This window comes from Chrysochloris asiatica, unplaced genomic scaffold (assembly GCF_000296735.1).
Source record: "Chrysochloris asiatica unplaced genomic scaffold, ChrAsi1.0 scaffold00053, whole genome shotgun sequence".
Classification (NCBI taxonomy): domain Eukaryota; kingdom Metazoa; phylum Chordata; class Mammalia; order Afrosoricida; family Chrysochloridae; genus Chrysochloris; species Chrysochloris asiatica.
Window position 1 is genome coordinate 11245852 of NW_006408571.1, and position 18696 is coordinate 11264547.

Sequence of the window (18696 nt, forward strand, 5' to 3'; positions counted from 1 at the left end):
ATGACTTACCTTCTGTTTCTGTTCTTCCTGCAGAGCATCAGTGTGGGCAGAGGAACCAGAAAAAAAGTAAGCTTTGCGAGATCACCACAGTCTCTCAATAACTTGCTAAGCACTTTTTTTTCTGATAAAAATATTACCTATGAATTTTTTAGAAAATGCAAATAAGTAAAAAGGAGAATGTTATATTCAGCCTTAAACCTACCTCGTAACATTAAGGATAGCCTTTCATATATTTTAATAAATATATTAAAAGTACATGTATTTATTTTTAAATGGAGCCAAACTGTATATGTTTTTTATAACCTGCTTTTCACATAGCACATTTATAGTACCTTCCATTGACAATAAATATACTTTTATAGCATAATTTGAAGTTACTGTATCATTATTTTATCATATGTTCCTTAAAGCCATAGCATAATTTGTTGAACCAAGCCCCACTGATAACTATTTAGATGTGTTTCCTCTTTGTCATTATTATAATAATAAATCCTCCAACATATATTCATTTACCTAAATTTTGGGGCATATCCTTGGTTATTTTCTCCACCCCCTCCCTTGGTTATTTTTTTAATAAAGACTCCTATAAATAGAAATTTGGGTCAGAGTATAATGGCACTGTAGGATAAGCACTGGACCACAAGTCAGCTTGAACTGCAAGGTCATCGGTTCAAACTCACCAGCTGCTCCTTGGAAACCCTATACAGGGTTGCTATGAGTCTGAACCGACTAGATGACACCTAGCAACATAAACATTTATTAATCTTTTGATAAATATTTCCAAATTACTCTTTAGAAAGGCTGTACTATTTATGGGTGTATATTTTTACCTAACCAAACCTGGATGTTAATTTTGTTTGGTTGTTTTTGTTTGTTTATTTTTAAGTTTTCCAGTTTTAAAATACTATATTTAGCATGTCTTTAATTACTAGTTGGGGGAAACATTTAAAAATATGTTGTGGGCCACTTTGGCAAGATCTTTAACTGTCTATCAGAGAAAGGCAGAACTTCTAGTCCTTGCTTTTGTTGCTCCAAGATTCATGGGACTGTGAAGTTCAAGGTTACAAAGTTCAAGTCAGTTTTGTTTTAAGAATAACTTTAAGATACTAAATTGGAAGGTAAAATACAGAATTGAAGTAGGTTAAGGAGCAGTTTGGCATCTTTTCTTGATGGTTTAAGTCACTTTGTATAATGTCTTGCCTTTGGCAGTTAGTCCTGGACATTAGCTTGTAAGATGTATGAAAAGCAATAGGGAGGAGCAACTTCTCCTAGTCTCACAACTGGGGCCAAAGGCCTACCACGATGCTTTGAGACCAAGATGACCATGATCTTTCAGGCAACTAGAACTCTGACCTGAGCAGTTCCTTTGGATTCTTTCATGAATGGTTTGTTGTACATTTTGTATATCTTGTTAGGAACAGTGCTTGGCTTCTGAGAGGGTATGTGGATGGATGAAAAGTCCTCTTGCAACACCGTTTGCTTGTCCAAGTAGCATCAGACACTTTTAACCTTCAATGAGGTTTTTGTGTAGGATGAAGATTCAGGGACTGATGTGGGAGAAGGAACAGATGAATGGTCCCAGTCTAAAGCCACAGTCAAACCACCTGACCAACTGGATTTGACTGATGCAGTAAGTAAGCAGCACCCTGCCCTTGTTCCTTCTAGCTACTCCAGCTTTACAGCTGTGTTCTTTCATTGTGCTGATTAGGTGTCTTCACAGAACCTAGATGTGAGATGCCTGTTGACATTCTGGGCAAAGGGAGAGCCTATCAAACCTCAGTGGGACTAGGGATAGCGGAATCTTCCATGTCTGACCTCTATGGTATTTCTGTATCTTAGGAGCTAAAGGAGGAGTTCACCCGGATTCTGACAGCCAACAATCCACATGCACCCCAGAACATTGTCAGGTACAGCTTCAAGGTAAGTCATCTGCTTCTGGACAGGGGCCTCTAGGTGCTCCTTGGTTTAGTGGTGACGTACCACATTGCAAAGCCTCTCAGCTACTTAACAGGAGACTTGCCTTTAAACTAAGGTCTTGGCTGGGTCCCTGGGATTTTACAAGGAGCTGTCCAGAGATTAAAAATTTTTTTTTATGAATCTCCCTTAAGGTCTTGCAAATTGCGATGTCTTAAGTGTTCTGCTAAGCCCATTCTTTTCATGGATCCCCAAGTGAATCATTTGGTTAAAAAACAAAACAAAACAACTTCAAATGTATACAAAATATTTTCACTATCATTAGCTTTTGGTTCTTCAGAGTTTGGGTTTTCCTCCAGCCGGACACCTGGGTGGACTACAAACTCCCCTTAGGACAAGTAGAAGCTTGCCTCCCCAACCCTCACATCACCTCTTGAGTGAAAGCCCAGCAGGCTCCACTCACAGCCTCTCCTTTTATCACAACCAGTCAGGCAGGTGACCCCTCAGGGCCTTCCTTTGGTATACCTGGCATGGATGAGTTCTCAGTTGATAAACGCATATATGAAACATCTTTAATGGGGACAACACTGTTTTCAGACATAGCAAGATCAGCTTGCTATCAGATCCTATAAGTACCGACTGAAGAGAACTTCAGAACATGTTTTGAGCTGAAGTGGGAGTGACACATGTTTTTTATTTCCTTATTTTAAGACACATTCATTCTGTGCTTACTGTGTGTGAGTGTCAGGATCTACGTTAGACCTTTCATGTAGAATACCTCATTAAATCTTAACAATTCTTGATATAAGAACTATTATTATCTTGATTTTATAGAAACTGAGGTTAATTTGGATGAAACAAATTGTAAAAGTTACAGCAGAGGAATTCAAAGCAAGATTTAGACTAATTGGTCTGACTCTGAAGTAACATTATACTGTTTCTTTTTTTAAAAAAAATAAAGTAAGAATTTAAATATATATATAATTACTTTGAATATATAATAAAAATTGATGGTACAAATTTCAAAAAACTCCTAAGAGCATGAAAATTCAACCCAATCTCTCCCCTGCCTTCTTTTGGAAACAACCACTGTTAATAATAATGTCTTTCTTTCTTTCTTTCATTCTTTTATTCTTTCTTTCTTTCTTTTTTAGCAGCTTTATTGAAATATAATTTACATATCATAAAATTTACCCATTTAAAGTGTATAATTCAATGACTTACAGTATATTTACAATTATATAGCCATTACCACAATCCATTTTAGAACATTTTCATTATTTTCAAAGAACTGATTTGATGGTACTTAGGAGCAACACCAGTCAGTCCCTTTACAAGGAGATTGGGGGAAATCAAGATGTGTTTCTTTAATAAAATGCTCAACATCATTAGTCATTGTGTTAGATGCTGTCAAGTTGATTCTGACTCATCCCTATACAACACGAGGAAACACTGCCCAGTCTTGCACCATCCTTGTAATTGTTGTTATATTTGCACCCATTGTTGAAGCCACTACGCCATTCCATCTCGTTGAGTGCCTTTTTCTTTTGGCTGACTCTCTACTTTACTAAACCTGATTTCCTTCTTCAGTGACTGATCCATTCAAGTATGTGAGACAGTGTGATACTATGTCATATACACTAGGATGATGAAGATTAAAAAAAAAAAGACAGCAAACAACAGGTATTGGCAAAGACATGGAGAAATTGGAACCCTTACCCATTACTGATAGACTTTTTAAATGTACAACAACTATGGAAAACAGAATAGTAGTTCCTCAAAAAGTTAAACACAGAACTCCCTTTTGATCTAACAATTTCACACCTAAGTATATATTCAAAAGAACTGAAAGCCAGAACTCAAGCATAAGTATACATAATGTTCATTGCAACATTATTTACAATAGTCAAAAGATAGAAACAGACCAAATGTCCATCAACAGATGAATGGGTCAATAAAATTTGATAGATTCAACAATGGAATATCATTCAGTTACAATAAAAAATGAAGTTCTGATATATGCTATGATATTGTGAGCTTTGAGTACAATATGCCGAGTGAAATAAGTCATACACAAAAGGGCAAATATTGTATGATCCCATTTATATGAAATATATAGAATAGGCAAATGCATAGAGACTAAGAAGGTCTACCAAGACTAAGTGGCTATCAAGGGTGAGTGCGAGTGGGAAGTGGGAATTATTGCTTAAGGGATATTGAGTGTCTGTTAAGGGTGGTGAAAATTTTTGGAAACAGATAATGAAGATGGTTATACAACATAAGGAATGTAATTAATATCACTGAACTTTATATGTAAAAACAGTTGGAATGGCAAATATGTTCTTATACATGTTTCACCACAACTTAAAGAAAGATGTGAGTGCTCATAAATTGTGCTCATGGCCTCCCTTGGCAATCTGTAAAGGGGCAGAGGGAAGCTTAGTTGCTTTTTCTGAGGTTGACTAAAGAGTGGTTCACTCTATGGATTCTTATCCTCTGACACCTGAAAGAGTGCCTTTCTAGGAATCAGTGTGTTGGTCATGGGAAGATGCTGGAGACAGAGGTTAGCAATGTATTCCTCTTGCCCCTTGGGATTCCCACTTATTAACCAAGATTCCCATGAGGCAGCTGCCAACTTGGTAGCTCTCTCCTCCCAGGAGGATTCACATTGCCCAAGCTGCCAACAGTCAGTCACCCAGACCTGCCTGGTATCTTCACAGAGCTGGCCTCCATCTTGTTGGTCCTTCGCTGGGACCCAGGAACTTTAGGTGAAAGTTGTAAGTACTGGAAATCATGAAAACAATTTATTAACAAAGTGCCTGGAGTCCTGGTGTGGCGCTGTAGGATAAGCACTGGACTGCCAAGGTTGTTTGAACTGCAAGGTGCCTGACACATGTTGTTGTTTTGCTAAGCGTCATCGAGTCAGTTCCGACTCATGGAGACCCTGAATAGGGTTTTAAAGGAGTAGCTGGTGGGCTTAAACTGCTGACCTTGTGGTTCAAACGACCTTAGAGGTCCAGTTCTTATCCTACAACACCACACCAGGACTCCAGGCACTTTGTTAATAAATTGCTTTCATGATTTTCAGTACTTAAAATTTCCATTATTTTCAATACTTACAAACTCTAATACCTGAAAATTGGATATTATTATCCTCATTCATAGGAGTCCTGGTGGCATACTGGGTTATATGTTGAGTTGTTAACCTCAGAGTTGGTGGTTTGAATCCAACACCTGCTCTATGGAAGAAAGAGCTTTCTACTCACAGAGATTTACAGCCTCAGAAACCTTATATAGGATCGCTATGAGTTGAAACTGCCTGGATGGCACACAACAACAACATCCTCATGATTAAATTAGAAGTCAGAGTAGTTAAACCAGGTCATAGAAATTATAAGGGACAGAATCAGGATTTAAACCCAACTTGCCCAACTCCAAAGGCCATGCATTGATTATCACACTGTCCAACCTGAGAGAAGAAGGAGTCTGTGTTGACTTTTTCAGGCAGAGCTTCCCAACCTGTGTGCAGAAATAATTGATCATTTCAGCTTTCCAGGGTGAAGTGGATCTGGAATAGCTGGAACCCATAGGTTTACCCAAGAGTGCCATACAAGCATAAATATTTGCTAGATGTGTCATGACTTGAAAAAGGTTGAATGGTATTGTTTTAGAAGAAGGAAGAGACCCTTGGTCTCAAAGTCAAATTTAGTGGTTCCTAGAATGCTGATCAAGAAGCTCTGGTAGCGTAGTGGTTATGAATCGAGATGCAAACTGCAAGGTCAGCAGTTTGAAACTACCAGCTGTTCTGTGGGAGAAAGATGAGACTTTCTGCTCCCGTAAAGATTTACAGCCTCGGAACCCCTGTACAGGGTCGCTATGAGTAGGAACCGACTCCACGGCACGTAACAACAGAATGCTGATCAGTGAGGAGGCATTCTAGAGTAATCAGATTACAGTCTCTGGGAAAACAGGCATCATGTGTGCTTGGCTCACATTTATACACATGGCCTGTAGAAATACTTGCCATATTATGACTGTCCAAAAAACATTTTTTAAAAGAATTAACTAACTTGGTTTCCTGGGATTTAAGCCTAGTCCTGCTTCTCAGTTGCTGTGTAACCTAGATAGGTGCCAAATCCTCTCTAGATCTCTATGGTTCTCTTCTATAGAACAGGGGATTTGGTTGTCTTTGAGGATTTTTCCAACCCTGACACCCACTAAATAGAATGGAGAGAGGGCCATGATAAGTGTGTTTGATGACACTTTCAACCTGCCTAGTCTGTTATGAGACAGGTGAGTGAGACACCTTGGCATGGATGTAGGAAACAAGGTACCTGAGCTTTGAAAGGTAAGCTCAGAGCTACTCAAAGTGGGAAGGGAAAGGCATTTAAAAATAAATCTAGTGAGATCTTAAAAAAGCAAAAACAAATTATTTAATTTGCCTTTTGTTCTTTTAACTGGAATGCAGTGGAAATTTCATTTTAACTCAGGGTTTGGTGAGTTATGGACAGAGATGACTGTCTTTGGCCTTTGAGAATGAAGGCAGACTAAAATCTGATTCCAGTCAGAATTCCAGACCCATGGTCTGACTCACTTTCTCTTTTTAGGAAGGCACATATAAGCTTATTGGCTTTGTGAACCAACTGGCAGTTCACTTCAGCCATGTTGGGAACCTGATCCCCAAAGACTCCGATGAAGGACGACGGCAGCACTACCGTGATGAGATTGCAGCAGGTAGGACTCCAGGCTAGTCTGAGGCTGCAACCCCAAACTCAGTCCCCTCCTCACTCTAGAGAGTAGATCCCTAACTGAGAACTTTTAAGAACTTCTACTTACATGAAAGTCCAATATTGCTGATCATCCTGGATTGGTCCAAGAACTAATCTAGTTTCTTAGATTTTTCATGAAAGCCCTCTCTAAGAAGCTTAGCCCAGGGAAAACCTAGAGGCAGAGAGAATCTAAAAGGTAGAAACCAAGAAGACTTACCTTACCAAGGGTTCAGGTAGGGCTTGGACTCTGGGCTCATTAGCTCTGTTTTACCAAGGTTCTCAAGAGTCTACCGAGGCGATACATTCAGACACAGAAATGCTTGAAGAAGAAGAAGAGTCCAAGGAAGCTGAAGCTGGGAGTCAGACAGACGTACCTACAGCTGAGGTGTAATATAATATTGCTCCCCATCCCTCCCCTTCCAACTCAATCTGTGGATTCAGGTGACTTGGGGAAAGGAGCTAAAGATGACAAGTTAGAAACTACAGATGACAATGCTTCTGGTAACATCCCTCCTAGCCCATGATAAGACTTTTGGACTTTCCCCCACTCCCAATTCCCTGCCAACCCCTTCTCACAGTTTGGTTCTGGTCCTCTGAATCTTTTGTTTCTCAGGCGGCTGACAAAGTGACTGAAGAAGAGTTGATGGCTCCCATGCAACCCAAGGAGCAGAAGCTTACCAACCAGTTCAACTTCAGTGAGAGGGCCTCGCAGACCTTCAACAACCCTCTCCGGGTAGAGCAAGCCCCTAACCCAGTCTTTTTACCTGGCAACTCTGCACTGTACATACCAGGGAAGAAGAAGCAGACCTGACCCCCAACCCTAGTAGCTGTCAGCCTGGCAAGGGTGACAAGGTAGAAGTCACAGTTTATCTCATCAAGGAGAGAGAGCTAAGAACTGGATCTCCAGAATCCATCCAAGAAGGAGTTCAGGAGCCAAAAGGGGCCCCCAAAATGCCACTGAGAGGCTGAAACTTGAAATGAGATTCAAGGAGAGGAAATAAATCAGGACACAGGGAGGAAAGGGAAGGTCACAATGTGCTGGGAAGGGGGATTGTGATCTAGTTCGTTTGGAGCTGAAGATGTATGTAAAGGTGTATGGCTGGAAAAGGCTATAACAGTTCCCTCATTCCTAAGCACAGAGAACTCCAAGTACCAGGCCAAGGAGCCTCATGGGATTTCAGGTGGCAGACTCACATATGTAAGCACAGTATTCTACAGAAATGTAGAACCATACTCTGTAGAATATGGAGAACAGGATGGAAGACAGAGGCCCACTGAGTAACCACCTATGTGGCTTCTGTGCTGATATTTGGTGATCTAGATGATACACAACAGGGAACAGCATTTGTACAAGGGCTATGGACTGACCTCTGTGCTCTGTATCTGGAGGCTGGCCACTAGCCTAATCTATTCACATTCCACTTGGAGTTTGTCTTTGTTGAAACTGACACAGTCAAGTGTCACTACCCCTACTTTCTAGCTTAGGCTTCTGAAGAAAGCCTGAATTGGAAAAAAGAAAAAAAAAAAAAAAGTAGGCTTAATATGCATAAATGGTCCTCTGCTCAGACCCCTCTTTACTTTCCTGCTCTGTGTCCCACCCCACCTCCTCAGCTCCATCCTTTCCAAAGGATGCATTATTAGGCTAAGTGAGAAGTAAGAGCTTTCTGTTTTCTCTGGTAATTGTTATCTAGGACCGAGAATGTCAGATGGAGCCTCCTCCTAGGACAAACTTTTCAGCCACAGCTAATCAGGTAAGACCCTGGGCTAGCCTGAAACCCATCACTATGCCTCACCTCCATGGATCCTGTCTCATTCAGCAGCAAGAGAGGCTAGCCTGGTCATGGATTCCTCTGGCTATCCGGCCTCCTCATCTTGCACTTCCCTGCTTGTTTCCCCAAGCATTCAGCCTCTGACACCTGGTACATGAAACACCATGTCTCCAATCATTGAGCTCTGGCTCTGGACCAGCTCCTTTGTTGTTGTTGTTGTCAAGTGCCATCGAGTCGGAACCGACTCATAGTGACCCCATGCACAGCAGAACGAAACAATGTCCGATCCTGGGCCAACCTCACTACCACTGCCACACTTGACGCCATCAATGATGCCACCTGGCTGATCCATCTCGTTGGGGTTCTTCCTCTTTTTCTCTGACCCTCCATCTTACCCAGCATGACATCCTTCTCCAGCAACTGTTCCCTCCTGACAATTTGTCCAAAGTATGAGAGACGAAGTTTGGCCATCCTGGCCTCTAAGGAGCACTCTGGCTGCACTTCTTCCAAAACAGAGCTATTGGTTCTTTTGGCAGTCCATGGCACTTTTAGTATTCTCCTCCAACACCACAACTCAAAGGCATCAATTCTTCTACGATCTTCCTTAGTCACTGCTCCTTACCCTCAGGCAAAACTATGCAAGCTGGAAACAGGCATGACTTTTGTTCACAAGGACTCTGCGGCTGACTTGGAGTGTTAGCACTTTGACCTTATCCTTCCTACAGCCTGTATACAGTGTTACTGCAGACCCTCCTTCTTCCCCTTCCAGTCCTCTTGGATGGCCATGCTAATTTGTCAGGAGACCTAAGCTCAGGCCCAAACTCTGCTACTCAAACTGTAAGATGCTAGGGAAACTATGTCACCCTTAAAAGCCTCAGTTTCCTTTTCGGTCAAGTGAGCATGACAACCAACCTTCCTAACAGGATGATTGGGAGACTCTCAGTTAAATAACAGTGGTCAAAGCACTTGTGGTATGGGGTGAATTAAATGAAGGTGTGCCTCTCTGGCCTCCAGGTGGCAGTGAGTACCCAGCTCTGTGGAGCACACAGTGTGATCTGGGACATTTGCCCAGCCCTCCCCCACATCCTTGCTTTTTCCTCTGTGGCTACCCTTTAGGCATCTTTTGCTATCGGGTCCAGGTAGCAGAGGTTCTGTTCCCTTTGATGATCATCCTTTTGTGAAGGTGTGGTCAGTACTGTAGACAATCAATCTAAGTCAGTATATTTATCCCATCTCCATGGGGACTGGGGGAACTTTTTTTCTAATTTCCCAAATTAGAGTCTTATAAATCACTAGCAAAATTGTGAACTAGCCTGATGTTTGCTCATTTGTGCTGCCCGATGGGGGTTGTAGGACAAAATGACACTGTAGTCCAGCTGACAAACCATCCCTTGGACTGCAGAGTAGATAAACCCAGCCCAGAGGTGTCCTGAAAGCTCCTTTATTTCCATCCTAAAGATGATGTTTAACAGGAAAAACAGACATTGGATGCATAAGTACAAGGAGTCAAGTAGAAGAAACTATGGAGGTATTTGACAAGGGCTAATACAGTAAGGATTGTGCCTGTTAATGACCCTTCTCATTTTGCCCTTGCCTAGTGGGAGATCTATGATGCTTATGTAGAGGAGCTTGAGAAGCAGGAAAAGACCAAAGAGAAGGAGAAGACAAAGACCCCAGTGGCTAAAAAAATGGGAAAGCTGGCCATGAGGAAGCTGACATCCATGGAGTCCCAGGTTTGGTGAGGGTTCTGTCTCAGGGTGTCTGAGTGGGTCCTTGATTCCTGGGTAGACAGAGGCTGACTATTTGGTATGGCTTCACAGATACTTAAAAGAGGGTTTATGTTAAGGTATGGATTTTAATAGTTCTTTCCCTTTGGGAAGAGGATGTGAGGAAAGTTGCAACTGCCTGTAGCATTCACACCTCCCTCTACCCCCAATTTGATAAAGGCATGGAGGCAAGCAGAGACTCAACATTATTGGGCTAAGGGCCAGGAGAGGATATAAACCTCACTTAAAGACCCTTGTGCCTTTCAGTAGAGCTACAGAATCTTCTCAGGGTGGGATGGATGTGAGGTTAAGGTACCTTCAAGTGAGGGCTCATGGAGTTTGGAATGATGAAGTTGCTCTTCTGTCCTTGGATTTGCTTGTGACAATACATTAACGGAATCTACAGGACCAGAAACCAGGACAGAGATACCTGCAGTTACCAGCAAGCGTAGGCCAATGTATGTGGTGAACATGGACTATATTTATTATTATGTGCCATGGAGTCAGTTCTGACTCTTAGCGACCCTGTGCAGGGTTTCCGAGGCTATAAATCTTTATGGGAGCAGGAACTGTATTGTTGTTGTTGTTGTTGTTAAGTGCCTTCGAGTCGGTTCCGACCCATAGCGACCCTGTACAGCGAGGCTGTAAATCTTTATGGGAACTGTATAGGATCCCCCAAAAGGTGATTACTATAGAGGTCATGATTGGAGGACTTACTATCTAGCATAGATATGGGGATCACTATGGCAGCTTTAGTGATCTACCACTGAAGGGAGGATCATCACAGGAAGAGTCTAAGAGTGGAGATCAGGATGGGATGAGTGGGACAAGGTTCACAGGAAGTTGGTTTCAGCACCTCGGAGAGCTCCAACAGCAGCTCTTTTGGAAATGGTCATGCATGCTTCACCCCAAAATAAAAACCCATTTAGTGAAAAGTTTTGCCTCCTTTGTCTAAAATATGCCTAAATGCATTACTGTCAAGTCTGACATAGAGACCCTATAAGATAGAGCAGAATTTCCCCATAGGGTTTCCAAAACTGTTATCTATATAGAGTGGGAGAAAGATGTGGCAGTCTGTTTCAATAAAGATTTACAGCCTTGGAAGTTCTATGGGACATTGCTACTCTATCCTATAGGGTCACTATAAGCCAGAATCAACTTTATGGCAGTGGGTCTGGTCTGGTTTTATTTAATTTATACAAAAAGCAAGACTTTGTTTCTTCCGCAGAGTGGTTGGTGGATTCAAACCACAGATTTCTCTGTTAGCAGCTGAGCATTTAACCACTGTGCATGTGCCCACTTTCACTCAGTTCCCTGCTCCATGATCTCAATAATGCCACATTTTAGGGGAAGTTTGAGGGTTCTCTGCCTTGGTTTAATAGGAACTACCGTAATTCAGTTTCATTTCATCTCAGATTGAGTACCCAGTCATCATGACTCCTGCTGGTTGCATGAATCCGGAAAGGTGGAGCCCCTGCCATGTTTTCCCTATCCAGATACTTGTGCTTTTCTGAGGCTAGGGCCTTAAAAAGGGGCACTAGCCTGGGCCAGGATTCACATGAAGAATTATTAGAAGTTTTGTTAATAGACTCTGCTGGGACCATGGTTGCAAAGACCCCAATTGCAGTCACTAAGACCAAGAAACTTGCAGAACAGTTCCTGTGACTGAGGTGGAAAACTGGCCTGGGTCTAAGCCAGGCCAGAATTAGTATCTGATACCCTTAGGGAGAAGGGATCACCTCTTTCATCACACCGGGTTCTTCCAGCTTAATTGACATGAGAGGCTTTGATGTAGGCTGTTGCTAGTCCTCTTACTGGCTTGAGGAATTTCAGTGGAGGCAGGCAACTGGAGAACATAACATCCACACTCCCAGTGAGTGCCTCGATGTGCAACCTCTTCCAAAGGGAAAGCAGCTCCAGTGAGGCATCCTGGTACTGAGGCATCCTGGTACTGAGCCAGGCTGTCTCTGGAATAGAGTGAGAGGAGCTGTGACCTTCACCTTTGTCCAGGCTCAGCACGTGAGCAGTGTGCTACACCTTCTTTTAAGATCTGATTCTGATTGTGTTGCCATAAAACTCAAATGTGTGGGAGAGAACAGAATAACTTCATGATATTCTCGAGGAAGGTCTCAGTGGTAGACCTTAGATTTCTGTCTCACTGATAATTTGGGTGAAGGCACAGAAATGATCATTTGGCTGAAGGCACAGAAGATCATATATGCAAGCTTGTATGATCTAAAAGATTAGGACAAGAATGAGGGAAAGGCTCAGAGACCACAAGTTCATTCAAAAGAATAGAGAGCTGTGACTGCTAAGAAGCATATTGTCCAGAACACGAGTACCCTTTCCTGCTTGGTGCACATCTGGAGCACTAAGTCTCCCACGAGGTGGCAAGACTGGGAAGGTCCTGGCTTGTTGTGTGCAGTCAAGAACATGGGCCCTAGAATCCACAGACCTGGGTTTCCATCTTGGCTTTGCCACTTACTGACTGGGTAATCTTGGGCATGTTTCTTAGCTTTTCTGAAACCTCAATTTCCTCATCCTCATGATACCTACTTTGAAATATTGTTGTGGAAATCTTATATAATATACAGACATACCCTAACACGTGATCTTCTTGACATTCATCAATAAGTGATGGCTATGGTTGCAGTATAGAGTCTCGGTGTGGCACTGTGGGTTAATGCGCTGAACTGCAAGGTCGGTTTGAACCATAAGGTTAATGGTTCAAGCTCACTAGCTCCTCCTCAGAAACCTTATACAGGTTTTGTTTTGGGTCAGAACCGACTTGACAGTACTTTACAACAACAACATGATTGCAGTAGATCTTGGCTTTTTGTTGTTGCTATTAATATGCCAGATTGCAACCTTGAGCAAGGCCCCTGCCTCCTAGTGTTGTTATGATTACATGTGATCCTGCACATGGTATTTAACCCAGCATGATGAAAGTCTATAAATTCACATATGGAGAACTACTACTTTAGGATGGTTCAGATTAATTCCAAGTTTATCTTAGAAAACTGTTCAATGTCTTAAAGTTATAGTCCTCAGAGTTCATCTGGTCCCAACTACTTCCCCCACTCCCTGACCCAGAGTAAGAACTCCCTCCCCTCAGCAACTTCTTGGTAAGCTTGACTCCCCCACATCAGGCAGTCTCTCCTGTGGTCAGTTCAGTAGCTGAAGTCTACCTCCCTGGAGAGATAGGTGCTGTCCTCTGACCACAGAGAATGTGTGACTGTGATAGCTTCTCTAATTGAGTCAGAGCTTCTTGGGGAGAACCCTGAGTAGGAACACAGCTCTGTGACAACAGAACCCTTTCTCTTAACTCCTGGGAGCAACAGGTATGGTCTTTCTGTCCACTCTAAGTGCTACCCACTTACCTGGTTCACTCCTGACATCTACTCTAAACTCTTTGGACCTTTCTTATCAGTCTGAAGCTCTTTGTTCCCTATTAAATTGCCAACTGGATCACCTTATATATTAATGGAATTTCACACAACGATGATTTTAGTTTGGGGTTCAAAATGAGTCATCTTTCCCTGACATGGAATTTCTTGCTCTCTCTTGGCTTGGGTAGAAGGAAACGTCCTGAATTAGAAATTTCAGTTCTGCCTTGGTTTTCTGGGTACAAGAATATCTGTCTCCTCCCTTGGAGCATTTGTGTCTTCCTTAACCATTAGTTCAATAAAGGCGTTTGACCAGAAGAGCCCTGAGGTCTTTAAGGGAGTCAATATTATTTCCTGAGGTAGTGAAACCTCTCTGCCCCCACCAAAGACTTCTCCCGGCTCTTGTCTGCTCTCCCCTCCAGATGTCCTTCCTGGCCTCTCTTTGATGCCCTGTCTTATGTTCAGAGATTTGCCTTCTCCTGAAACAAGCTTCGAACAAAAGAGCATGATGCAGACTGTATCCAGGGCCAGTTATGGCAGTGCAGATCTCTTGTGCCACTTGTGAGGTGTGGGCTCCCAGATGGGGGTGGTAAGGCCTTGAGGCCTGAAGAAATATCTGGGTGGACACTGTCAGAGGGACATTGCTTAACCAGTTGCAAGTCTGGGCTGTACCTTGGGTCATGGGACCTTGCCAAGAACTGGCTTATGAAGATCTCTGACTTCTATATCCCCATAGAGTGATGATATCACCAAAGTGACCCAGGCTGCTAAAATCGTGGAGCGAATGGTCAATCAGAACACATATGATGATGTTGCACAAGGTAAGATATGAAATGCTGGAAACCACAATTATTCACTGTACTTTAAAAAAAACCATCATCAAGATCTGTATTTGAGTGTCCTAGGCTAGGTTCTGTAGGTGCAAGGGGAGAAAAATTAACCTTTCCCTCTTCAGGATATTGTTGATATTGCAAATCAACCATAAACAATGACATTTTTTAAAATTAGTGTATTGATGAGCTCTTACAATGGTATAGCAAAACACACCTACACATTTGTGAGCCCCTGTGTTCTTCCCTGCAATCCTGGGAGGCAGACAGTTATTAGGTGCCCTCAAGTCAGCTCCAACTCGAGACACTGGCCCTGTACCATCGTCACAGTCATTGTTAGCTTGAGTCCATTGCTGCTGCCACTGTATCAATCCATTTTGTTGGAGTTTTCTTCTCTTTTGCTGACCCTTCACTTTACTAAGCATGATATCCTTCTACAGGGACTAGTCCCTCCTGATAAAATGTCTGAAGTATGAAAGACAGAGTCTCACTATTGTGGCTTCTAAAGAGCATTCTGACCGTTCTTCTTCCAACACAGATTTGTTTGTTCTTCTGGCAGCCCATGACACTCTTAATATTCTTCTCCAACACTATAAATCAGATGTAACCATTCTTCTACATTTTTCCTTATTCATTGTTCAGCTTTCACATACATATGAGGCTATTGAAAAGACCATAGTTTGGGTCAGTTACACCTTAGTCTTCAAACTGACATCTTTACTCTTGAATACATTAAAGAGGTCTTGTGCTGCAGATTTACCTAATGCAATAAAATACATCTTTTGATTCCTTGACTGCTATTTCCATGAATATTGATTGTAGATCTAAGCAAAATGACATCTTTGACAACTTCAATCGTTTCTTCATTTATTATGATGTTATTTATTGGTCTAGTGGTGAGGAATTTTGTTTTATTTATTTTTACATTGAAGTACAATACATACTGAAGGTTGTGATCTTTGATCTTCGTCAGTAAATATTTTAAATCCTCTTTGCTTTCAGCAAGCAAGTTTGCATAATCTGTATATTGCAGGTTGTTCATGAATTTTCTTATATTCCCTCATACCATGATCTTCTTCATGGAATCCATATTCTTGGATTATTTGCTCAGCATACAGGTTGAATAAGTATGGTGAAAGAATATAACCCTGGTGCACACCTTTCCTGGTTTTAAACCATTCCGTGTTCCCTTGTTCTGTTCTAACAACTGCATATTGGTCTGTGTACAGGTTCCTTGTGAACACAATTAAGTGTTCTGTAATACCCACTCTTCACAATATTAGCCATAGCTTGGTATGATCCACACAGTCAAAAGCCTTTGCATAGTCAATAAAGCACAGGTAAACATCTTTCTGGTATTCTCTGCTTTCAGCCTAGATCCATCTGATTTGTTTGTCGATTTGTCATACTGTGGTTACTTGCATACTGGTATCAGGGTCACCCTTGGTGGGCAGGTTTCAGCAGAGCTTCCAGACTAAGACAGACTTGGAAGAAGGAGGTGGGCTACTCCTTAGTGTCTACTCACTGAAAACCTTATGAATAGAGGTGGAACACTGTCAATAGCACCAGAATACTGAATATTGAAATATTATAAAGAGCACCAGAATAAGTCAGATATAGTTCTGGAAGATGAGCCCCTCAGATCTCAGATAGGTAGGCACTCAGAATACAACTGAGGAAGAGCGGCCTCCTCAAAATAGAGTTGACTATGATGGTGTAAAAATTGAATAAAGCTTTCAGGACCTTCATTTGCTGATGGGGTACAACTCAAAATGAGGACAAACAGTTGTAAACATCCATTAATAATCAGAATATGGAATGTATGAAGTATTAATTTAGGAAAATTGCAAGTTGTCAAAAATGTAGTGGAACACATGAAGATCAATATCCTTGGCATTGTTGTTGTTGTTAAGTACCGTGGAGTCGGTTCTGACTCATAGTGACCCTGCACAGGATTTCTGAGGCTGTAAATCTTTATGGGAGCAGAATGCCTCATCTTTCTCCTGCGGAACCGCTAGTAGTTTTGAACTGCTGACCTTGAGGTTAGCAGCCCAATCCATAACCACTGTGCTACCAGAGCTCCTATCCTTGGCATTAGTGAGATGAAAATATACTGATATTGGCCATTTTGAATCTGACAATCACATAGTTTACAATGCCAGGAATGACAAATTGAAGAGGAATGGTGACATGTTCATTATCAAAAAGAACATTTCAAGATCTATCTTAAAGTATAATGCTGTCTATGATAGGATAATATCTATAAGCCTACAAGAAAGACCAGTTAATACCACTATTGTTCAAATTTATGGGAAGCAGACATAGCAGAGATTATTACTCCTGCTTTATGGCCCAATGTGAGCACACTGGAGGAGGATGTGAGTGGGCAGAATGCAGGGACAGACATGGAGGTGAAATTTAGGTGTTGGGTGGAGTGGATCTCACCACATCTTACTCCATCTGCATCATAGGGGTGGGGAAAAAAGAGCAGTCACCAAAAACAAGACCAGCATTCACTGGGAATGTCCTAGATGCCAGGCATCATGTAATACAATTTCTACGTATTATTATATTTCATCCTTACAGCCATACTGGATAGTGGACACCATTAATGTCTCCATTTTATAGATAAGAAACAGGATAGGATGTCACCACTTGTTCAGAATCACAGCTAATGTAAATGGTGGACTCAGGACTCGAACACAGGTCCTTTGGATCCATAGCCTTAGCACTTCAGCACTATGGCTATACAGCCACCAAGATAGAAGAAGTATTTCAAATAAACACATTCAAAGGTCTATCCTCGTGATGACCTTTGTGATAATTAGTGATGAGGTAAAGAAAAAGAATGATTCAGAAATGCTTAAGTCCTGGGGGCCTGGGAAATTCTGGTGTCTTTGATAGAACCAGGGAAACGGAATCCCTCCCATGTTATGAACAGTACATTCCCAAGTGGCTTGTATTTCCCTAAGAGGTTGTGCATTTATTTGGAGCAGCTGCCTCCCCAGAGTTGGCAGCCCCTCGATGCTGGCTGGTCTCCTTAACTGACAGCTTAGGGCTCTTCTTGGTGACTTGATGCTCATTGCTCACCCATGGGACATAGAAACCAGGGCTGCCAAGACCAGAAACCAAAACAAGCCCCCTCGTTATCATTCAGGCTGGAAAACGACCTTGAGTGCTTTTCAAAGCTGTCAGAGTACACAGCAGCTGTGAATGAATTTGTCACTCACACAGCATGGCTTCCTGAAACCAGCCTACCAAAGGACTGAAAACCCGATTAATATCCATGGAGAGATTGGCCTTCGTGAACCATTTTTATTTATAAGAACACACAGTCACATAAAAATGCGTTGAACTTTGATTTTTTTTTTTTTTTAATTGCATACTCTTTTCCCTTTGGGGGAAGTGTAACCATGAAGAAGAAGTGAAAATAGAGAAGTGTTACCAATTAATCTGCTCTCTGAAATGAGGTCTTTTCAAACATAACCCAAGCTCAGGGATCTCTGATGTGGTCACGGCTCATGCCTCTCTGACCACTCACATCTTTTGTTCTGAAACATATTTGAAGCTGATTACAGTTCCCAACTTCAAGGTGTGGTGTATTGTAAGACAGGCTGGAGCAGTGCCTGGCATGTCATTGGCCATGTTAGATAAAAGGAGTCATTTTCTAATGGGTCACCTGTGGCTAGAAAGTGGACCAAGATTCATTTTACTTCTGTTGATTTATTTAAGTGCGTTCTTTGAAAAGCCACTGGGTGCCTACCCTGTTGTTGGCCCTGTGCTAGGTATCGGGGACATAAAGACACAAATATGACATGCTTCCTACTTCCCAGGAACTCTCTGATGAGGAAGACAAGCAAAGAGATAAATAGAGGCAATACAATGTGACAGCCATTTTGGTAGACGATGGCAGCCATTTTGGTAGACGATGGCAGTTACGACAGAGGAGGGAGAAAGGAATTCTTTTCACCTAGAAAGTTCAGGCTTCCCAGAGGGGCAGAGGCTGAGCTGGATCTGGAGTGCTAGAAGACAGGGGAGAAGGACACTTTAGAGACGTAGCTCATAAAAACACAGAGAAGCAGCAGAGAAGGTGGCACTATTACTATCTTAATAGTAATGGAGGGCCAAAGGAGGTGATGTGGGAGGAGTGGCCAGGAGATTGGGTTAGGCCAGAGAGCCCAGATATTCTCCTCTGGGTAACAGAAGCCTTTGAGGGGCTTTCAGCAGAGTAGGAGGAGTATGGTGATTTATGTGAGTATATT

At 42.1% G+C, this 18696-nt stretch overlaps 1 protein-coding gene across 1 annotated transcript in view; it reads left to right on the top strand.

The window, feature by feature from the left end:
* Window positions 1-18696, top strand: part of DNAI1 (dynein, axonemal, intermediate chain 1) — a 42807-nt gene continuing 24111 nt past the window's right edge. The window contains exons 1-9 of the mRNA XM_006863161.1: window positions 1-66; window positions 1532-1630; window positions 1840-1920; window positions 6522-6648; window positions 6959-7068; window positions 7297-7416; window positions 8375-8434; window positions 10051-10185; window positions 14341-14425. Of these exons, the coding sequence (XP_006863223.1) occupies window positions 1-66; window positions 1532-1630; window positions 1840-1920; window positions 6522-6648; window positions 6959-7068; window positions 7297-7416; window positions 8375-8434; window positions 10051-10185; window positions 14341-14425 (883 nt within the window). The remainder of the gene's footprint in view (window positions 67-1531; window positions 1631-1839; window positions 1921-6521; window positions 6649-6958; window positions 7069-7296; window positions 7417-8374; window positions 8435-10050; window positions 10186-14340; window positions 14426-18696) is intronic.